Here is a 24,244-nt window from a genome sequence, read left to right as displayed (position 1 = left end):
CTATGAAACATATCCTATCTATTTTTTTAACTTGTTAAAACTCAAATAAATTGTTGTCAATTTGGAACCAGTTGTTGTTAAAACTTAAATAGTTACTTGTTAATGAAGAACTGACACTTGTATAATTAGACTCATTCTATTCATTTTTCTAACTTGTTAAACTTGAATGATTGTTGTTAATTTCTAATGTATTGTTGTGAAAACTTAAGTGAATACTTATTGATGAAAAACCAACATTTGTATAATTAAGCTCATCCTATCTATTTTGCTAACTTGTTAAAACTCAAATTGATAGTTCCTAATTTCAAACATGTTATTGTGAAAGCCCAATAGATACTTGTTAATGGAAGAGTGATAGTTGTATAATTGAGCTCATCCTATCCATTTTTCTAAATTGTTAAATCCCGATTCAATTGTTGTTAATTTTGAATTTGTTGTTGTCAAAACCTGAATGACTTGTTGTTTATACACTTGTTCCATTAAACATGTGCTTTCAATCATCAACAATAAGTATCTATTAGGGTTTTGACAACAACTCTTTTAAAATTAACAATTCATTTAAATTTTAACAAGTTAGAAAAATGGATGGATAAGCTTAATAGTATAAGTGCTAGTTCTCATTAACAAGTATACTTTTAGACTTTAACAATAACTCATTCAAAATTAATAACAATTCATTTGGGTTTTAACAAAAAGCTAATAGGATAGGTCTAATTATACAAGTGTTACTCATTCATTAACAAATATTCATTCACATTTTAACAACAACTATTTCATGACTAATAATAATTCATTCAAACTTTAAACAAGTAAAATACATAAAGTTTTAAAGCTTCTAATTTATAATTTACCATGTCAAATTAATAAGTAACATTAGTAAAATAACAAATGTCATTCTGCAATTAACAAGACATCATTACATTATAACATAGAAGTGGTTTAAAAACTTAGTTACTACATTTTTTTTTGCTATATATTATTAAATGGGAGCTGTTTAAGAAACCTCCCTTAGCCACCTTTGCCAATTATAAAAAAAGTATCACCGACACTGGAGGTTCAGTGATTGACCACCAGTGACCTCACCGCGATAGGGGGTTGGGTGACCTCGTCAGCAGCAAGGTCTACGACTATAGTTCGGTGGCTAGCATCAGTGCTAGTAAGACTGATTTTTATTATTTTATATTTTATAGGCAATTCGGGCATTTCATGCAAAAAAAAAAATTAATATCAATTAGAAATCTAAGGACGATAATAAAATTTCAAAATTTATTAATTTTTGACTGATATAAGCGGTCCTTTGTTGATATGTTCCCTTAATTTATGCTGTCTGTACGGACGACAAGGTCCTTCCGGTCAACCAGAAAATGCTTACCCTTGCTTCCTCGACCAGCTACTCCTGGTAGCCACTATCGGTGTCATTGCCACCCTCTTGCTCTTGTGGTTCCTGAATTTCAACTTGAGCCAGTTCGGGAGAATCTCCCTGTTCCACCTAATCCTTCCTTTGGCAATAACAGGTGGTCGGCGGCTTCACAAAATGCTTTCCCATGTTGAAGAGCATTGCCACCTTTAGCTAATGTTTTAGTTTGAAGAAGTTAAAAGAGGTGTCGAGGAGTGCCACACTGGTAAATTGCTAGAAGGAGCTATAGGGGAAGGGAATGAAGATGGCATCAAAGCGAAGAGAAAAGGAGCGATACCATATCCGCTGTGTGACTTTAGGAATATAAGGGGCTATACTGATTTCTCTTGCTTGTAATTGGCTTGATTCCTTGTTTTCACTGGGGCATCGTCAGAGGCTCTCGCCTCAACCCAAATAGGCGAGAAGAGGTTTTGACCACCGCCACCATCTGAACAGCTATCGATGTTGAGTCGAACTAGGCTTGGTGAAGCTTGGAGGTATAGATGCTGAGCCTGGGATTTCCATGTGGCGTGATTCTGAATCTGATCTTCTGGGTGATGCTTAAGCCGAGCTACATCTTTCTTCTTCCTCCTCATCTTGGAAGGGTCGCGTGACCGATTGGAGTTTGTTACAATAATTGAGATCAGAGATGACTACATATCAGCGCCAAATCAAATCCTCTGGGATTCTTTCCTAGCCTGAAAAAGTACAATCTCTTATTTGTTTTCTTTTTCTGGGTATTAGAATTTACCGTCCAAATTAGCATTCAACCATAGAGAGAGAGAGAGTTGTGAGAAAGAATAGGAGGAGGAGGAGGAGGAGGAAGGATTCTGCAACCGATCTTTTCGTGTGCATTCATTTATTGATCATCGGGTTCCAAGGACATGGATTCCCTTAGCTTGTCTCTTTTCTTGCCTGATTTTATATTCAAATCCTTTTTTTCAGGGTGTTCAGATATGATTCCACAGGATTTGGATGTCTTCTGATCAAGAAATCAACTATGGCAAGCCTTTAAAATTAGTCAGGGAGTATTGGATCTGGAATGGTAAAGGTCACTCCTGAATTTCCTTTGTATTTGGGTGACTCCATTGATGGTTTGGACAAATTGACGGGATTGAAGATGATGACATCGCTGGGACTAGTGATAAAACTGCTGAAACTCGTCAGGGATCACAGTTGCTTATCTTTTCTGGAGCATATATGTCTGCTCAGGTCCCGCATGATTGTGATTAAAAGAAACTGAGGGTGGAATCTGAGAAAGAGAGAGTAAGGGTGAAACATGGAGAAGAGTCAATGCTTCAGTGTCAGTGGCAGCTGAACGTCGGAGGAGTTTTTTTTTTTTTTTTTTTTGAGAAAATTAGGAATAAATCCTGTACAATAGATTTATTTATCAATAAGCACCGTAAAATTTAAAAACTACTTAGTTATAATTTGTAATTAGGGTACGAGGGCAATACTACCCTTACTAATTTGATTTTCATTTACAACTATATTTTCACAATTTACAAGTAAAATTTTATAATTTACAAATCAATATAATATAGAGCGAGTATGGAGTTAATTATATTTACTTAAAGTTATAATTAGTTTAATTGAGATGTAAAATTCATAATTCATCATGTAATTATAGCTTGAGAAAACATCATTAACTTTATAAAGGCTCTATATCATATTAAGTGTCAAATAAAAAATTTGACTTATAAATTATAAAGTTTTACTTGTAAATTGTGAATTTATGGTTGTGAGTAAAAGCCAAATTAATAAGGGCAGTATTGTCTTTATATCCCAATCTTAAATTAAACTCAATTTTCAAAAGACTTGGTTGTAGCTTTTAAATTTTGTAGAACTTACTTGTAAAAATGTATACTATATGGGACATCTTCATAATTTTTCCTTTTTTATTTTTTTTAAATAAGGGTAATTTGGTAAATGTACACTAAGACTTATTTACATAGTTATTTTTGCATTTCATGAAATTTTTACTAATTAAAATTCTACCAAGGGACCTCTGTATAATTTTTTTTTATATTTTTAAAATCTAACCCTCATTCACAAGCTTATTAGAGCTGGGCTTGAAAGCCCACATAATTATTTTTTTGATTATTTTTATTTAAATTTATAATTATGCTAATGCACAATTTAACAAATTGTGTAATTTTCATATATTAATTCAAAAAATAAAATAAATCAAACAATTTTAATCATGTCATTTTTCAATAGTAACAATTTCAACCAAATAATTTTTAATAATTTCAACCACATAAGAAAAAGAGAGGAAAAAAAAAATATAAGGCTTGAAAAAGCTAGCTCAAGCTTGAGCTTGCTTCTAAAGAACTTGTAAGAACAAAACCTAGAAGCCATTTTATGGAGAGAAAAAATTATCCATTTTTCCAAGCCCAGTCCTAAAAAAAAATATAAGGCCTAGATAGATGGCTCAAACGTAACAACTTTTATTGACGACTCTATCCATTAGACAACAATTTTAAAACCATTGTAAATAAAACAATTCCTAAAGCAAAAAATGTTTTAGTGATTTTAAATAGCTAAAATTGTAAGCATTGAATTGCATTGAATCAAAAATTAGGTATTTAATTATAATTAAAGTAGACTATAGCGATTGGGTTGCACTAAGTGCAAAAAAAATCAGTAAAAACTATGGAACACAAATGATTAATTTTTCAAAAAAACATTTAATAAATTAAAGACTTAATGAGTAACGAGTTCATAAATAGGGAAAATCTAAACTTACACATAAGCTTTATTATTATTATTATTATTATTATTATTATTATTTTGGATTAAGGTCAATAATGTCATAATACAATAAATATAAGATAACCACAAAAATGTAAGACTTCATAAAGAGTTCGAATTAATATTTTTTTAAGATTTTAATACCTAATATATATATATATATATATATTTAGAGAGAGAGAGGAAGACGAGTAATGAATTTGAAACCCTATATCTTTGTTGTAAATAGGTCTTAAGTTTTAAGAATTAGTGACTAGTTAAATAAATAAATGGAAGGATCTAAAATTTTTGAGAAGCAAGTTGATGGTAGAGAATTGAAGAATTTTTTAGAATAACAAGGTGCAAATGACAATCCTAAATCTTAGGAACCCCTCATTGACACATAGATGAGGAGAATTATCATTACAAGGTTAAACCCAAAATATGATGGCCTAGTTACGGCAATAAAAGGTTGGTATAAGAAACCAATTTTAGCCAAGTTAAAAAGTATCCTAGCTAATCAAAAAAGCTTTAAATGCACAAATATCCAAAGTTTCTTTGAAAGATGATAAAAAGGCTCTCTTTTATAGAAAGAGAGATCAATGAGAGGATTCCAGCTCAAAGAAGGAAGGAAATGATAGAAGGCGGCAAAATGATTGGCATAGAGGATGTCACAACAAAAGCTCACATCAAGGGGGAGTTTGTGAAGATTAAGAAAGGCTCGAAGAGTGGAAAAATCATCAAAAGAAAGGTCACTACTATAATTGCGGGAAGGTCAACTACTTTGCTCGAGACTAGTGGAATAAAAGGGCTAAAGGAAATGTTGTCACCTCCAACAATAAGAATCATAGCAAGGAAGAATAGGATTTTCAGGCTTCAAGTACCATTGAAAAGGAAATGGAGATAGAAGACTTGTCTAAAGAAGAAATAGATGTATTTTGCATCACGGATACCAAATGTTTCGGGGATAAAGAGAATGTTAAGAGTTTAATTAAGTAAAATTACAAGGACGAAGACAACAAAGATGGAGAGCAAGACCAATCACCACATTTGTGAAGACTTATGAGGATGTGTAACATCCTAAATTTTAGATAAAAAAAATTATGAAATTTAAGTTTTTTTTAAAACGATAATAATAATAGGAATTTATATTATTTGAGGTTATTTTAATAATATAGGTAGGCATTTAATTATGAATTTAAAAACTTAATTTTAAAATTATATAAGAAATATTTTGTTAAGATATAATTTTAAGATTTAAAAAAAAATTATGTGTGTGTGAGAGTTTAAAAAAAAAAGAAAAGAAAGTAAAAAAAAAGGGGGGAGGGGGTTTAGTCTCACATCAGTTAGATGTGGGAATGAAAGGCACCTCCTCATGTATAAAAAGAGGAGGTGCATTGTGGAGGAAGCATAAGGAATTATTTATTGCAATTTGTGAAAATTACAACTAAGGGCCCAAGATGTAATTTGTGAAAATTGCAAGTAATGGCCCAAAAGTTTGAATAATTAAATTCAAACCTATATTTTTTTAATATAATTTTGGGACCCACAATCTCATTTTTATATTATTTTTCTCTCTTCCTCTCACGTTGCTCGGCGTCTTCTTGCAAGGGGGGATTATTTTCTTTTTCTTCAGATATGTTCTAACTTTCCTGTTTAGATTAGCATTTAAAAATTTATTTAATTACAAAATTAATTTTATAGTTATTTTTTAAATAATATTAGCTTTTTAGTGATATGATTATTTTGTAGGATAGAGTAAATATTCTGATTAGGATTTTTTTTATAGGATAGTTAATCTGATGATATGATGGATTAAAAATATAGGTTAAAACTCTTAGGGATATAATAAATATTATAGAATATTTTCTTGAGGTTAAAACTCATGTTTAAGAATTTTTGAGTTAAAATCTAGATCTATATGGTTGAATTTATGTGAAATCTGAGATGTAGGGATAAACCTCTGATTATTAAATATTTATTTAAGTATGAATAGGTATTTTTGAGGTTATAGAAAGATGATTTGAGGTTTCAGGATAATTTTAAAATTTTTAATTTATTTTTGGACGAATTTTTAGAATATAGAAGGATAAAATTGTGATACTAGAAGTGATTTGAGGATAAAAAAAATAGTTTATTAGGGTACGAAAATTTTAGAAAAAGAATTTGGGAAGTTAAATGAGGCATAAATCTTAAATTAGTATTAATATGGATTATAGATCTAAGACTTTCTAATTCTTTAAATTAGAGTTATTTATTTTAATGTAAAATTAATATATAGTATTGTGAAATAATTATGTAGATTATATTGACAAAGATAGTGGTGAAAAAGAAGTTGTGAAGGGAAACTTGTTATTCAAGACACAAGGTAACCATTATTAATGTGTTGTGATGAGTGTGTTTGTGAATGGTTATGTGTTGACTTGTTGTTTGGAAAAACTATGAATTATTGAAAATAAATACTGTTATATACTTGTTTGAAATTATTGCCAAATGGGTCAAAAATTTATTTTTATTTATCATGATGAAATATTACTGTTCGGATATATTCCTGTTTGAATATTTGAATGATGCATGACTTGTCAGGGTATTTTAATGTATGGTGTTAATGGGAATTTTTGTTCGGTTAATTATTACCACGTGGTAAGCCCTTATTGGACCCAATGAGTGGCGTGTCACTTGGTTCAACTCACCTTTGTCCGGGTGATTTGGCGTCCGAGCATGGCGAAAGGAGGATATAAGGTGTAGTCATGCAAATTAAATACTTGTTCGGTTTGTTTGAAAATATTGTTCGGTTAAATGTTTTGTGTGCCCACTTAGCAATCGCATGATTAGTTACAATCGCATGCATCATTACATATTAATTTTTGGTTACTGGGACTTTTAAGTCTCATTCCCCGTGGTTAATATTTTTACAGGAGCGAGTTCGGCCGAGAAAGCACCAGAGGTGTAACTATGGTGTATGAAACACCATCTTTTACGTTGCCTCTTATTTTGGATTATACAATGTATCTTGTGCCAACTTAGGACATATCTTCTTTGTGAAGCATGTAAACTCTAATCCTTTTTATTAAAAGTATTTATTTGACCAAGAGGATTATGTTTGTCTCTCTTGATTCATGACCTAATTTAAATATCATGCCATGAGGATCCTGACTATCCTTCATGGTTCTAATTGCTTTTTTGAGATATTTTAAGACCTGTGGTATTTTGTCTTGGATGTATCATGGTAAGAAAATTTTCTACTATGATAATGGTTTTAATAATTTGCGAAAAATCGGTTTGTATTTTTGAGGGTGTTACAGGATGCAGAAGCCAACTACCAACTGTTTCAAGGCATAAGATGAAGTCAGCTATGTATGAGTTTTCTCAACAAGAGAGAGTCAACAATGGCAAGTTCAAGAAGCCATTTGGAAGGCTAAAGAAATAAGGCTAATGAAAAGTTAAAAAGATTAATTAGTCGATGAGGGGGAGTGTTAAGAATATCGACTAACTAAATAAATAAAGGGAAGGATCTAGAATTTTTGGGTAGCAAGCTAATGGCAGAGAATTGAAGAATGCTCTAGAAAAGGAAATCGACCTTGAACGGCGATAGAAGTAGGATCGAGAAGGTAGAAAAAGGAATGATCTGATTGACATAAACAAATATAAATAGGTAGACAGGGTAATTGTTGAGTCATTGTGTTTGTAGCAGAGAGAAGCAAGTGAGAGAAGAGAGAAAAAAAGGCAACTAGGCAAGCGAATGAGTGTGTGTGACATGCGTGAGGGAAAGGAAAGGGACGTGAGTGTCCAGAAGAAGTAAGAAAGAGAGAGAGTAAGGGACAGATATGAAAAAAGTCAAGAGTATTTGTATATATTGTGGTTTGAGTAATTAATAAAATATATTTTTAATTTAATCCCTCTCTTCCTCCATTCTCAAATCTCAATAAAGTTAAAAATAATATTTGTCATTCTTTCAAAGATCTAACCTATTATTACATCGGCTAAGTATTAATAGACCTTAAAATAATATGAAAAATCTCATATCAAATAAAATTATACTTAATAATTAGTATAAAATAAATGAAAACAACTCATAAATTTAAACTTTAAGCTTTAAATACAAACATTTTTTAAAAAAAAACATGTAGGAAGCCTTTGATTGCTGAAATGATAGCTAGCTTACATATATATTCTCTTTTTTTTTTTTTGACCCGGTACATATATATTCTTAACTTACACGTGCGTTTCCTATAGACACTACTTTTGGTCAATGTTTCCCAAATATATTTTTATATGTTATGCCCACCACATTGGACTTTCTCTGTTAATGAACTCTAACATTGATGAGGACCACTAACAATGAACTTTTAAACGCTTTAATTTGAATAGTCGAAGCAGCAAGAAAAATAATTATCACTCTCAAGTAATATTTACAAGATGGAAAGAGAAATTTTTTTATCTTATTTATAAATTATATTATTAAATTTTTATCTTTAGATCAAAAAATTTATTTTTATTATAAATATTTTTACCCCTCATTAAATGTTAATGAAAGAAATTACATTGTATAAATTTTTATTATAAGTTTCTTTTTTTTACCTTCATTAAATGTTAATGAGAGAAATTAATTGTTAAAGCATATATATTTAATAAAATCATAATTAAAAATTTATTAAATTTTTAGATATAGTTAACAAGTTTTAATTTTAAAAAAACATATTAAAAGTGACACATAGGAGGACATAACTTCAATTGTTGGAGGATGGGAGCGGTTAATGTGAGAAACTCGTTCATCTACACTTGGTAAGTCAAAGTTAAGCTTTTTGTCATATACCTTTAGCAGCGGCCAATCAGCTTCCTTTAAAATCAATAAATGAAATTGAATTTAATTGATTCAGCTAAACACATAATGAGCGGTTGACTTGACTTTGCCGATATTTCCGATAAATCCTCTTATAAATTGGGAATGATTCAGTCATCACTTCCATTCTTTAGCAATAGCAGAATCAATTTCAATCACCATGTCTAGCATTCAAGCAATGGTTGTAATAGCAATATTACTATTATGGGATGTTATTTCTTTGTCCCATAACACTGCTGCCACCATAGCAGAAGAGAAACATGCTCTACTTGAAAGCAAATGGTGGAATACTATCCATGGCAGGTTCAACTTCATAATCTCAAACCATTGTGAATGGAATGGCATAACATGCAATGACTTTGGAAGCATTATCGAGATTCAGATGCCACGTGTTGCTGCACAACAGCCTCGACTTGGAGATCTTAACTTCACTGCACTTTCCAATCTGAAAATTTTGTCTCTCATTGGAATGAGGCTGACAGGTACCATTCCGACTCAAATAGGAGCTCTACGGAATCTCATTCATCTAAACTTGGCATACAACGACCTTGTTGGTGAGTTACCTTCCAGCCTTATCAACCTCACTCGGTTAGAATCGTTGGATTTGACAGGAAACAAGTTAAGTGGATCTATTCCCTCAAATTTGGGTTTTTTATTTAATCTCCAGAACTTATTTTTGAACTCAAACTTGCTCACTGGTGAGATCCCTCCTTCAATTTTAAATTTGACAAAATTGACAGTGATTGAGTTATCTCGAAATCAAATCATTGGTTTCATACCCCATCATATTGAAAAATTGACAAATTTAATGGGTTTGGATTTGAGTTACAATAACATATCTGGTCCTATTCCTCCGTCTTTAAACTTGACTCAGTTAGTAAATCTTGATGTTTCTAACAACTTTATTACTGGGATGCTTCCTTGTTCCTTGAGTCAATTAAAGAACCTTTCCACCCTGCGCTTGCATGTGAATGAGATCTATGGATCTATTCCTTTATGTGTGGGTCACATGACCAATATCAAAAGAATCCAGCTTTCTGATAATAAACTTTATGGCCAGTTACCTATCAAGCTTCAAAATCTCACTCTACTCAATTATCTAGATTTGAGTGTAAACAAGCTTGCCGGATCCATTCCTTCATCTTTGGGTTTTTTAACTTCCCTCTCCTATCTGAATCTGTCATCAAATATGTTCACTGGCAAAATCCCTTCTTCAATCTCAAATTTGGCATACTTAGAGGTGCTTGGTGTTTCCCAAAATCAAATAAGTGGTTTCATACCCAAACGTGCTATTCAAAACCTAGGAAATTTGAAAACTTTAGATCTTTCAAAGAACAAGATATTTGGTAACATACCAAAAGAGATTGGACATCTCTATAGCCTTCAAACTCTAGATCTCTCCCAAAATAAGCTGATTGGTAATATGCCATTCTTTCACAACCAGCTTTATTTTGTTGGTAACTTTAGTCACAACGACATTAATGGAGAGCAATCATCTAGCTTATGCCTTTACCCAGCAAGTTGTCGCCTTGATTTGAGTCACAACAAAATCACTGGCAGCATACATAAAGAACTTGTCAAGATGTAATACATCAACTTGTCATACAATCTTCTTTGCGGCTATGTTCCAAGTGAAGTTTATAGCTTCTTCCCTCATGACATATTCAAGGGTAATAAAGAATTACTTTGTCCAGATCAGGAGATTTGTTTTTCTTCATCAAAAAGTAAAAAGTCTTCTTTGACGTTCATTCTTCCTATGACAATTGCTTCTGCCACCATATCCATCTTGGGTTTCATCCTTTTAGTTTGGTCCATCAAAAAAAACAAGAAACCCGAAATCAAGAGAAACATGATAAAAAATGGAGATTTGTTCTCAATATTGAATTTTGATGGCAAAATTGCATATGAAGACATTATTGAAGCAACTGAGGACTTTGATATCAAACATTGTATTGCAACTTGTGCATGTGGAAGTGTTTATAAGGCATAACTTCCTAGTGGATGGATTGTGGCTGTGAAAAAACTTCATGAAAGAGTAATATCTGAAGACCCATCTTTTACTAAGAGTTTCAAAAATGAAGTACAAATGCTGACTGAAATTCGACATCGCAACATTGTAAAACTCCATGGTTTTTGTTTGCACAATTGTCACATGTTCCTCATCTATGAATACATGGAAAGGGGAACCCTCTTTTCTGTATTGAGTAACAATGATGAAGCTAAAGAATTGGACTGGAGTAAGAGGGTGAATGCCATTAAAGGAATGGCCAATGCATTATTCTATATGCATCATGATTGTAGTCCTCCAATTATCATTATTCTATATGCATCATGATTGTAGTCCTCCAATTATCCACCGTGACATAACAAGTAACAATGTATTATTCAACTCTAATATGGAGGCTTTTATCTCAGATTTTGGCACAGCTAGAATTCTTGATCCTGAGTCATCCAATCAAACTCTTTTAGTTGGTACCTATGGTTATATTGCTCTAGGTTAGTATTTCTTTTCTTTTCTTTTTTTCTTTTTGCTTTTACACATACTATTCCTTTCAAAGTGTTTTACTTTATTTATATAACTACCAAGGCATAATTACATTATTTCATAACTTTTATGATCGTTGCAGAGCAAGCATATACCTTGGTCGTGACTGAAAAATGTGATGTCTATAGTTTTGGAGTAGTGGTATTGGAAATCATCATTGGAAAGCATCCTGGGGATTTGATATTGTATTTGTCAGAGGACAATACTGAAAGCATTTTCTTAAAAGATATCTTGGACCCACGTCTTCCACTTCCCTTGCGAAAAGATGCAAAAGATGTGATTCTTTCAATCACAGTAGCATTAGCGTGCCTACATCCCTCTCCAAAATCTCGACCATCAATGAAGCAAGTCACTCAAACTCTCTCGTTCTCCAAGTTGCAACTAGCCACTCCTTTCAATGGCATTTCATTCAAACATTTAATGAATCAAGACATATAAATTTTTTAGTAGGAAGCGGGGAGAGACTTGTTAGTAGTGATGTGCTACAGGCTAATCCTTTGCAGATAGATGTTGTGTTTTCTTTTTAGAGTTGTATTGTCATCATTATTATGGGTGCATGTTTACTTTATACTACCATAAATAACTTGAATCTTGTCTCAAAGTTAGTTTCTTTATGGACCGTAATCACATCAAAGTTAACATACAAATTCTAGATTACACTAGAACAGAAACAAATTCTACAATAGGTTAATGGTTTTATTTTTAATCTGAATACTCCAGTAAGATCTAAATGCTTAAGAAATGCTCGTTTGAATGATCATTAAAAATGCTTGATAAAAACAGAGATCATCATTCAATCATCCATAAGAAATCTATACTTAGTCCTCACATGTGCATAAAGATGCAACCAAGTTCTAAATTTCCAATTAATAATATATGATGGAATTTCAAGATAATCACATTTAAACATTTATACACAGAAATCCACACTATACTACCGACTTTGTTCAGTGAAGGCATGACAGTAATATGAGCATGAGCTCATGAATTAACCCATCAATGCCCATACCCAGACTGAAAATGACCCAAAACAAAACCGTAGCATATCATACACTGGCCATTTATGCTTGAATCTAGCTTCTCTTCACTACTCTTTCCCTCTGCTTTAATGGCTCAGCTTCAACGTGCTGTTCTCTTACGCTTAAGTTGCTTGATCTGCCCCAAAATGTAACTAATGACCTCTTTTGATGCAACCTTCCTATTTTCCTTGAAGTTGCATAGTTCAGAAACAATATACCTACCACTTGGATTATGTTCATTTAATTCTTTCAAGGTTGTAATAACCTCCACATATACATCATCTCCCCATTCCTCCTTGAGATTTCGCAGCTTCTCATCTTCTTCCTTAACTGTTAGCTTTGGCAACAGAAGTATAATACCTATATACTCTTTCTGATTGTATTTATAAGTTACTTTCAGCAAGTTTCACCACAACAAAAGCTTTAAATCTTATTAATTTTGTCTTAAATTTAATAAATTTTCACCTTTACTCCTAACAAGAACAAACAAATTATTTTCAATAATTTTTTCTAGTATTTAATAAGGAAATAAAAATAAAGATGAATATATAAAATGGTGAAATGTCTTATAAATAGAATCAAAACTAATATTCTTCCTCTTCCTTGTAAATAGGACCAAAGGAGTATACATATACTCCCTCCAATCCTACATATACTCTCTCACACATAACATTTTACTCTACTCGTAGGAACTTGTCAAAGGATAAAATTGGAAGAAAGTAATTAATGATTTCATGCCAAGTGATTTATAAAGATGACCATCAATTCCTTAAAGAAAGTGACTTATCAGGGAAAGTATATGTTAACATCTCAACTGTATAACAGAGAAATAGATCAGTAGGCCACACTTTTTATTCATCTAGAAACATGTTTGGTGGTTTCACGTTGGAAATCACCAAAAACCATGGTTTTGATATTTTTCAACATGAAATCAAACACGCACTAAAGATAGACAAAACAACCCAGGGTAGTAAAGCATGATTAAAGTAGGCAAATGGCAAGCTAGTATTATGGTTTTCTTGAGCATACCTCTGCTTCATCACTTTAAAAGGATGCCACGTTGAATCCTCCAAGTTATGTTGCCACGAGGAGCATAGCTTAACACCCTCTATCTGAGCATCTTCAGCAGAGAACTTTTTCTAGCAAGCTTCCACAAAAACCTTCTCGATTCTCATCAGGCTGTTCTATTCTCTTAATCCCAATATTAGTTCGGGCATTAATTAGAATATTCTTTGACTCCTGAAACATAATTGTAAAGGAGAAACATTAGGGTTCATAACCTTGTCCAGACACAATGATCCTTTTCAAGAAAACATGGTTCACAGTTGAGCATGACTTTCACAAGCAAACGTAGTTAGTTGTTGTCATGTCTGAACCAAAATAAATTTGGTTGGAGGAAATCAAGTAATGTAACAAAATAACAACAGAAATACCTAAATCATGTCATGCCTCCTCTTTCTCTCTCTGAAAACATAGAGATGCATATTTGTAGAACTGAGTTATAATCAGCAAATGCTAGACTGCTACAATGAAATTTCACACTCTAGACAATATAAACTAAGTAAACCTTTTGCTCTTCAATAATTCTTATGACATTCGCATCAGCTTTGTTCCACTCCACAGAAGCCTTATTGAGGGATTCATACCTCAGATCATTCTTGAAGGAGAAAGAGATTGTATTAGCATTTCATAGAAGTACATCACAAATGCCAATAGTTTCAGATTAAATAAAACCACCCTTGCAACAGTAAACGAAATTGAGATATTAAACATCTAATATGGGATTTCTTATGGATTTGAAAGGCAATATCAGAGAAAGAGTTTCTCTGAAAATTCAGAGCAAAGATGTTTCATGATAGATATACAAGTTATTATTTATAATCACTATAAAACTATACTAATTGTTGTATATCTATCTGTTCTAACAGTGAACAATCTATTGGTCCAGTTTACAAACGGGAAAACGCTGATTGGTAACGACTGAGTATTCTAGTAACAGACAAAGAAAAAGCTGTCATACAATTTTACTTGGGTGGTCATCGATAAGAAGGGTAAGAAATTATGTTTTCAAAATAATTACTGAGACAAAAAATGTGGCATATCACCACCATCCTTTTGTCTTCTTCAAGCTTCTGTCTCTCTCGCAAAGAGCTGACGACTCTCTTTTGTTTAAATCTCTGCTCCACAGATCAAGCTTCCGTTTTCTTGCCTCTAATTCTCTGCTTAAGGTTTCTTTGCTCATCCATCATCCTTTGTCTCCCTCTTTCTGACAAAATATGAAGCAGTCATTCATCAGAATCTTGCATGTAACTTTTGACATTTAATTTGATTCACATAGGAACATAAAAATGCATATCAAAATAGTAAAATAGTCTATTGGGACCATTTATAGTACTTACAAGAAGACAAAATCTTTGCAACCGGAAAGTAGACAAATCTTCAACAAGAGCATGTTGTAGCTGCTCTTTCTCCTCAAGAATCCTACTCAGTGACAAAGTCTTCTCATTGAACTTGCATTGTCTTTCAGTGAGGTTCTCATTTGTCACATCAATTATATTCGCTGGGTTTGCCACATCAGCAAGTCTGTTTTTAGATGCTTCATGGACAATATCTGAGACCTCTTTTAAGGTTCCTTTCTTGCGCATGTATTTCACTATTGGCCCCTTACAACGAAAACCATCCTCCGTCGCAATTAATCCATCTACAGATGCTTGAGCCTGGCTTCATGTTTTGATATTATGTGTTGTTTCAAATGGTTTCTCAAAATCGCTTGCAATATGCCAAATGTTTATGCATTATCAAATATGTGTTATCTAAGAAATTGCTCATCTGACGTGACAAAGCTGTATTATAATATCAAGGAAAAACATAACTTGTCCCTATATTTTACTTGCATTCTGCTATTAGTCCCTTTATTTATTTATTTATTTGTATTTTTGATCCCTGGACTTTCAGTTTTTATTGTTTTAAATCCCTCCAAAATTCCTATCACAATAAAAAAATAAAAGTAATCAAAAATATCAAAAAAAAAAAAAACAAGGATCACTAGCAAAATGTAAGCAAAATACTGAAACTTAAAGTTATATTTTTCCTAATATCAAAAAAACAATTGGCCATGATGAATTATTGCACCCATAAGGCTTATATAGGATTTTAAAACGCATTCCTGTTGCCTACTAACACATTTCATTGACAAACAATAACTTCGATATTTCCAGGAGCATAACAGGAACATCAATATATATATATATTAGTAAGAGTTACCGCTTTTTTCTTTTTCTTTTTCTTTTAAATTTTTCTTTGGTTGAAAGTATAAAAAACGAATTCGATAGAGTGATTAATTATGAATAATTCAAGGCAGACACCCACCACCACCTGATTTACTAGCAACAATGTCCCTGCCAGCTAGCTAGCATCCCTTTTCTTCAGAAAACCAAAAAAAAAAAAAAAAAAAAAGGCAGAACGTCGTCGTAGTGGTCCAGCTGATGTGAAGAAGTTGAAGTGAGAAGTCTACAGTCTACTGTGACGGGAAGAATGACATGGCGAACATGTGTATAAATGTGACGGGTGATTTTCCAATATTAGAAGTGTTTGTCTCCGATGAGGGTGTCTCATTTTTCTTTGCTCTGCATTCTTCTCATTTTTCCATCATCAACGTTAAATGAAAATTAATTTAGTTTTTGATAAAATTATATTATTATTTTTCATAAAATATATAAATGAAATATTATAGTTTTAAATTATTTTAATAAAACTTTAATAGCTCAAATCTATTTACATATTTTTTTATAAAATTAAAATAATAATTTTATCACACATTAAATTAGAACTATTGAAGTTTTAATCCAACGGTGATAAAGTAAGGGAAAAAGAAACAACCCTCTCTCACATGTATCTATACATGCCTAGGCGTGTCATTTGGTAGTGTATATTAAAAATTGTGCACGACAATTTTTTTTTTTAATTATTCACATGTGTTCTTTTATTGAAAATGTTCGTATTGGTAATGTTATTAAATCATATTGTTTTGTAAGGATAAGAGGACCTATTTAGATAACTCTTAAAAACACATTTAAACCATATTTGAAAAACATTTTTGTCAAATTTAATAAATAGTTGGATCTTTTAAATGAATTAAAAACTAAATACACATAGAATTGCCAGCATACATATGCCAGCGCTCACCTTATGTTCACTTCCTAGGTAAGTGACAATTTAAATAACTTCTGGATTATGTTATTGACTAAAATTAAATAATAAATAACAACTTTCTACAACTTTTTTAATCAATCGAGTGCAAGAGCATTTAAATTAGTGACTTTTTTAAATGAGAAAATAACTACTTTAATTAGGTTATTAACTAAAATTGAGTAACCTAATCAACTGCAAGAGTCTATGGATTAGTGATTACTCCAAATAGAAAAATGACTATAATTCAAATGGGGAAATGATTAAAAGTTGGTAGCAAATGACAACTAATTTTTTTCCTATAATTTTCTAGAGGATCACTAATGTAATTTTCCATAAAAAAATTATGTCAGATAAATCCCTAAAAACTTTAAAAAAATTACCATATTTCATGATCCTCTTTTATCATTTAACTATTTGTGCGAGATTTATTTGTCACTCTCCCTTCTTTTTTTTTTTTTTTTGTTATTACATACCATTCACAGCAAATATTTACCGCAATTTTTTTTTTTTAAAATTTGGCCAACAAAATTTACTCGAAGTTAACCATTTCACTTCTTGCCAACCATGCAAACATTAGTCCAAAAGGGTGAAGAATAATGACAACCTTAAGTAAGTTTCCTCCTGCATCCTTGAGTAAGCAACTAGACCTTAAAGGAGATGATATTGATCACCAAAAACAGACAACTAAAGTTCTAATTAAAACTTAAGGTTTCTACAGATGTTCGAATCCATTACAAACGACAATTTTAAGGCAAGTCTTGCACACAGCAAGCATTAACTGAAGCTCTCGTGACTCATACAAGCACAAGATAAAGAAGCAACTCGTTTGTTTCCATATTCCTCTTGAAGTATCACGTATTCTCCCCTGATGAGCCTGCAACTAAAATTTCAGTTATGGAAGATTAATTATCTAAATTTCAGCATCATGTAGTAAATTCATAATAAAATATAAGGAAAATGTTACTTTTGGTTTCTAAACTTTCTTTCATCAATCGTGTCCCTATTATTTCATAATCAAACAAAAGTAGTCCTCATGGTTTAAAAAATGGTATAAGGGGAAATGACATGAAAAAGGCATTAGTTTCATAACAATACAAAAGTTCTAAATATGAACATCTTTTTCCCCCAAAGTGAAATGTTTTCATTTTCCTTGCACCATTTCAAACCATAAAAACTAGTTACAAAACTATAGGGATTGTGAAACTATAGGGACGTAATTGTAATGAACAAACTACAAGAATCCAATTGATAATTAAAGGAAAATCCAAGGACTAAGCGTATGTTTGGATAGCAGAGAAACGGGCGTTTTCAGTCTAGAATTGATTTTTTGAACAAAATCACCCAAACAGCACAAAAACGCAGAAATCGATTAAAAAGACAAAATGCGCGTTTTTTCATAATCTCCTCTCACCAGCTTTCCGCCAAAAGTTTGTCAAAAATATTGGGAAAAATTACAAAGAAAGGCTCAAGAAAAAATTATAAAAAAAGCACATAATTTAATAAAAATAAAATTAAACTCTCTTCTTTTCCCTTTTTTTTTCTTAATAAAATTTAAACTTTGTATATTTAAAAAATTAATATTTGATATTTAAAAATTAAATTATATAGTAATTTATATAGTTAAAAATTAATTCTGATTAAATTATCCAAACATCTTCAATTCTATTAAAATCAATTTTAGAAAAACAGTATCCAAACAGATTATGTTATAACATAATCAATTATGATTAAAATCTATCACTTAATCAATTATTTTCATAATCTATTATACCCAACTGAAATCCAAACGGACCCTAAAACGTTTCATTTCCACTAACGCCTGTCATCATTACCTCAATTCTATCATGTGCTTACAGTAATTAGTATCGATCATGATTCAACAATTAACCAAACAAACTTCAATTGCTGCACACATTGAACCCGCAGACAATAAAAAAGGAACAAGAACTGTATTTAAAAATAAACCTGGTAATGAACTCGGTTCCTTTATGGAGCTTTATCATGTCATAATCAACATTCAAATTCTACAATAGATTAATGCTTTGCATTAAATATTTCTCTCTCCATACCATGATATAAGTTATTGTTAACTAATTTATGTTTCTAAAAAAGAGTTAGTTAAAAACTTGATTTTCTAAAAATTTTCACATATTTTCAATCATACCCTTGAGTGAAATACATATTACATTTGACTCATTCAAAATACCCTCATTAATTACTTTTGTAGAGTATACTAAAGTAAGGGTATAATTAAAATATATATATATATATATATATAAAACCTACCCAATATCCTATGTTTTGAGCCAAAGGGGATTTCAAGAAAACGCCCTATAGTGCGGTCCCTCCAAAATAATTAAGATATGCACAAGGAATGACTATTAAAAAATGCCCGCCATAAGAAATATACACATTGTCATGTGTGCATAAAGATGAAGCCAAGTTTTAAGTTTCCAATTTAATAATATATCAGGGAATAATTAAATATTTATCCACAGTAAATGCACACCAAATGCCAAATTATGTTCATTGAAGGCATGACACTAATATGAGCATGATGTAACAATACTGGCAAATTCGCAAGGTTAAGATGTTTCTAGAAGCTTCTAGAATGATTTAGAGCAGACTAGGATGATCCAAAGCAATCAAGAAAGCAACAGAGTCTTCAAGAACAAAATGGTACCCTACCAAAAAACTTAGATATCTCTAGAATAGTGTGGAAAATGCTAGAAGTGTCTAGATAATTCTAGGAATATCTCTCTCTGATATATTCTAAGGTTTTCCTTCTAAATATTTAGAATAATGTCTTAGATATTTCCATAGAATATTATAGGCAAGCAATGTAAACCATTGGATCAAATTGATCTCCAACATCCATTAAGAAGTTAGGGAATGTCTATAAATACTCCCTCACCCTTCATTTGTAACTAACGAACAAGTAGTAAAAGCTCTCAAGTTCTCTCACCCAAGCTCTTTTTCTTGTGTTCTAAGTGTTCTAACTTCTTTGCCTACAATTGGAAAGTTCAACCAACTTAGCCAAAATTAAGAGAGTGGTCGAGCTAAGGCCGGCATGGTTATAAATAAGCCACTCACTGCACTAACTAAATAGAATTGTTATGAAACAAAACCTCTCACCTTAGGATAATATAGGGGGGCTGTTACGCTCCTCAAGCGGTCCTCTTACACTTAAGTTGCTTGATCTGCCCCAAAATGTAACTGATCACCTCTTTCATTGTAGCCTTCCTGTTTTCCTTGAAGTTCCAGAGTTCAGGAACAATATACCTACCACTTGGATTATATTCATTTAATTCTTTCAAGGCTGTAACAACCTCCCTATATATATCATCTCCCCATTCCTCCTTGAGATTTCGCAACTTTTCATCATCTTCATCAATTAATTCCTGCATCAATGTAACATTGATTTTGTTTCCCATATCAATCTACTTACCTGGTCTGGAATTAATAATGCAAATAGCTTGACCGGGAACTAAGGAGAAAGAAAGCAGAACAATAAGAAACATGCACAGGAGCAAGGGAGCATGTTGGGACTACAATTGACAATATACATAGTTATTTCTAAAATAGATGGGAAAGTAAATCTAAATTTCAGCTGCAAAATTATAACACTCACGTATACATATATATGTTAAGATCCCAACTGTGTAATTTCGAGAGAAATAGATCAGTGTCATTCACAGTAAAGTGTGCCATTTTTTCTATTCATGTGTGAAAACATGTTTGGTTTTATATTAGTGCGTGTACAAAATGGTTTTGGTGGTTTCTAATGTAAAACCACACACATACTAAATAAATACAAAGCAACCTAGGGTAAAGCATAATTGAAGTAGTCACATGGAAAGCAAGTATTGTGGTTTTCTTAAGCATACCACTGCTTGATCATGATCTGAAGGGTACACTTTAAAAGGATGCCATGCTGAATTCTTCAAGTTCTCCTGCCACAAGGAGCAGAGCTCAAGGCCCTTTGTCTGAGAATCTTTGAGAGAGAACTTTTTCTTGCAAACTTTCACAAAAACCTTCTCATCAAGCTCTCCCATTCTCTTAACCCCAATATTAGTCCGGGTGTTTAGCATATTCTTTAACCCCTGAAACATGAGTATAGAGAAGAGACATTAGGGTTCATAATCTTCTCCTGACAAAATAATCCTTACCTAGTCATGGTTATTCATTGTTACAGAAACAGGAAGAAAATCTTCAAGAAAATATGGTTCACGCTTGAGAAAGACTTTTACGAACAAAAGTAGTTAGTCAGTTCTAATGCCTGCTTGCTCTAAAAAAAAAAGTTTAATGCCTGAACCAAAACAATTTGATTGGAGGAAATCAAGTAATAGTACAAAATAACAACAGAAAAACGTGAATCGTCTCATTTTCACCAAAAATAAATACTGTAGTTAGTGAAGAGAAAAGAACGATCTGTCCATCTCTCTCCCTTTCTCAACTAACTTCATATAATATCAGAATTATTTGTTCCTTACTATTTCTATTGAGAATTGGAAATGTAATATGTGTGTGTGTGTGTGTGTATTCTCTTTCTCCTTCACTCACTCTCATAAACACCACATCTAAAAGTGCATCACTAAATCCATGAATAGCATGAATCCAAATGTTTAGCAGACATTTATTCCAATATATAGCCAGATAGTGAAGAATCTTTTTTTTTTTTCCTTAACTTTGTTTTCTACAAAAAACAAATTTAGGGATTAAGAATAAACATCTAATAAAAGAAATCATACTTCTATTAGTTCTTTACGAGCTTCTTGTAGTTCATCATTGCTCTGACGATCCTTGACAACAAGAGTTTGATACATGGATTCCATATCATCCAGCTCATCTTCTTGTCGTTTCAAGTCATCATTCAATTTTTTAATCTCCCTCTGGACAGCATCGTCATCTCCAAGATGCTTCATCACTCGTAATTTCCCCTTCAAATCTTCTATTTCCATTTCCAGCTGCAGCTTCTTATCAAGCTGCTTTTCCAACTCAATTATCTTCCTCAACGCCTCCTCTTTCTCTCTCTGAAAACATTGAGATGCAAATTAGCAGAAAGCATTCATTGTGTAGAAGAATTGAGTTATAAGCAGCAAATGCCAATTTCACATTCTAGATATTATAAAGCAGGGAAACCTTTTGCTCTTCAATAAGGCTTAAGACATTCTCATCAGCTTTCTTCTGCTCCACAGAAGCCTTTTGGAGGGATTCGTTCCTCAGATCTTTCTGGAAGGAGAAATAGATTGTATCATTATCTAGTAGCAGTACATCACAAATGCCAACAATTTCACTTGAAAATAACACCACACTTGCATGCACTTTGAAAATTGAGGTATTAAACATAAAACATCTAATATGGCATTGCATATGGATTCAAAGAGCAATACCATATTAAAAAAAAAAAAATTCATTGTGCCTTGAGAGCTAAGATGGTTCACATAAAATAAAAATACTAGTTATTTTTTATAATCACTTGTATGTGAAACTACATTAATTTTTGCATATCCATTCTCTGAAAATGAACAAATTATAGGTCCAGTTCATAAACGGGGAAAACTCTCAGCTTTGGGGATTGGTTTCATGGAATAGTTGGATAAGAAAAAAGGCCGAGAAAGGGCTTCGGCCCCAAAAAACAGCAACCAGTGATTTTAGCAACAGACCAAAAACCAAAAAGAACCAAACAATTTTAAATGGATGGCTATTGATAAGCTAGTAAAAGGGTAAGAAATTGTGATCAAAACAGAATAATGAGACAAAACTTGTGGTATTTCATTACCATCCTTTTGTCTTCTTCAAGCTTCTGACTCTCTTGCAAAGTTGATGCCTCTCTTTTGTTTAAATCTCTGCTCCACAAATCAAGCTTCTGCTTTCGTGCCTCTAATTCACTGTTTAACTTTTCTTGTTCATCCAATATCTTTTGTAACTCCTCCCGTGCCCTCCGCTGCATTTTCCTTGATTCTAGCAAAAAAAGAATATGCATCAATACCTTGCATGCAACTTTTGACATGAATTTGATTCACATAAGAACATAAAAATGCTATCAAAATAGTATATAGTCAATTGGAACCTATTATATCACATACAGCACAAAAAATCTTTACAAAAAGAAAGTACGCGAACCTTCAAGAAAAGCATGATGTAGCTGGTCTTTCTCTTCAAGCATCCTACTTAGTGACACAGTCTTCTCATTGTAAGTGTATTGCATTTTGGCGAGGTTCTCATTTGTCATATCAATTATATTCGCTAGGTTTGCCACATCAGCATGTCTGCTTTTAGATGCTTCTTGGACAATATCTGAGACCCTTTTTAAGCTTCCTTTCTTGCGCAGGTATTTCCCTATTGGCCCCTCACAACGATAATCATCTTCCCGTGCAATCCACCCATAAATGCTTGAGACTGGCGCATGCTTTGCAGCTTCCAATCCATTTTGCCATGATGTTTCGTTTCAAATGATTTCTCAAAATCGCTTGCATTGAAAAAACCATTCCAATCATCACTAAATGCCACCACAGCTTGAGCAGTTTGATCATTTTCATTTAAAATACGAACATCTGAGGCCCCATATTTAGCCAACTGCTTCAGCCAATACTCAGCATTATGTAAACTCTTGTCCTGTATGTTGACCATTATTCCAGTCCATGGCCAGACATAAAGATCATCTAGCTGAAATTGACTGACCGGTTGTGGTAAGGGTGGCATTTGGACTTGCTCTGCTTCACCAGATAAATCAGTCACCAAAAACTCTGCCAGAGCAAGGTGGTTAGCCTTTTGTTTTGCACTTCTGTTGGCAGAACCCTTACTCACTCCAGATGCATGTTGCAGCAAGTCTTTGTACTTGTAATCTTGCTTTTTCTTTCCAGCACAGAAAGGACATCTGAGAGTGCCATTTAAATTTTTTACTTTATAGTTCCCAGCCCTTAATTTTTCATATGGCTTCTCCTTGTAGTAATCAATCTCAGATTCACTGATATCCGACTCTTCAGAGCTAAAGTCCATCTGGGCTCTCTAAACAAATGCTAAAATCAATCCAAATCAAGGAACAAAGGTTGTGTATAATTTGCTGGAGGGAAGTTTCAAAAATTATCAAAGCCAAAACTAGAAAAAATACCACTTAGCAACATAGAATTGAACATGCAAACATATATAAACAAGAATGAGATGAAAAGTGCCGGTGGATACCAAAAACTTTATTCTTCTTTTTTGGACAATAACATTACTTGTCCAATTAGAATGATACACACGTTCACATATCAGTCTAATAAAATTCGTGGCATGAAAGAATTTCACTTGAAAACTAAATTATAAATTCTAAATGTCATTACATGCAAATATTAGTTTTCTACTGGCAGCGCTCGCAACATATACATAAAATGCTTTTACAAAATAATATTATCAGTGCTTTTTCTTTTTCTTTTTTTGGTAGCGACAATAAAATAAGATTAAATTCAAAAAGTATCAAATTGTGACCACCAATAATTGGGATATCTTTGTTGCCCTTTTAAATGTACAGT

At 32.3% G+C, this 24,244-nt stretch overlaps 2 protein-coding genes across 2 annotated transcripts; one reads left to right on the top strand and one right to left on the bottom strand.

Moving 5' to 3' along the window:
- Positions 1 to 9,122: 9,122 nt before the first annotated feature.
- On the top strand, positions 9,123 to 12,146 carry LOC129298823 (probable leucine-rich repeat receptor-like protein kinase At1g35710). The gene is made up of 3 exons (XM_054937269.1): positions 9,123 to 9,526; positions 11,388 to 11,468; positions 11,600 to 12,146. Exons 1-3 carry the CDS (start codon positions 9,133 to 9,135, stop codon positions 11,953 to 11,955), a joined length of 831 nt encoding a protein of 276 aa, XP_054793244.1. The 5' UTR covers positions 9,123 to 9,132; the 3' UTR covers positions 11,956 to 12,146.
- A 5,167-nt stretch (positions 12,147 to 17,313) lies between these two features.
- On the bottom strand, positions 17,314 to 23,762 carry LOC129298824 (factor of DNA methylation 1-like). The gene is given in 8 exon segments (XM_054937270.1): positions 17,314 to 17,607; positions 19,863 to 20,128; positions 20,615 to 20,830; positions 21,479 to 21,760; positions 21,870 to 21,959; positions 22,510 to 22,691; positions 22,854 to 23,147; positions 23,150 to 23,762. Coding segments are annotated over 7 exon segments (1,878 nt in total). The 5' UTR covers positions 23,730 to 23,762; the 3' UTR covers positions 17,314 to 17,607; positions 19,863 to 19,894.
- Positions 23,763 to 24,244: the final 482 nt, after the last annotated feature.

The sequence above is a fragment of the Prosopis cineraria genome, unplaced genomic scaffold (genome assembly GCF_029017545.1).
Source record: "Prosopis cineraria cultivar Desert tree isolate PC_DT_omini unplaced genomic scaffold, ASM2901754v1 PC928, whole genome shotgun sequence".
NCBI classification, from domain to species: domain Eukaryota; kingdom Viridiplantae; phylum Streptophyta; class Magnoliopsida; order Fabales; family Fabaceae; genus Prosopis; species Prosopis cineraria.
This window is presented reverse-complemented; position numbering and strand designations above follow the sequence as displayed.

Bases quoted from the DNA above. Each gene is read 5' to 3' on its own strand.
- LOC129298823 (XM_054937269.1), top strand. From the start codon at position 9,133: ATGTCTAGCATTCAAGCAATGGTTGTAATAGCAATATTACTATTATGG. The intron at 9,527-11,387 runs GTGAGTTACCTT...CTTTTATCTCAG, and splicing joins GGCATACAACGACCTTGTTG to ATTTTGGCACAGCTAGAATT. The intron at 11,469-11,599 runs GTTAGTATTTCT...TGATCGTTGCAG, and splicing joins CTATGGTTATATTGCTCTAG to AGCAAGCATATACCTTGGTC.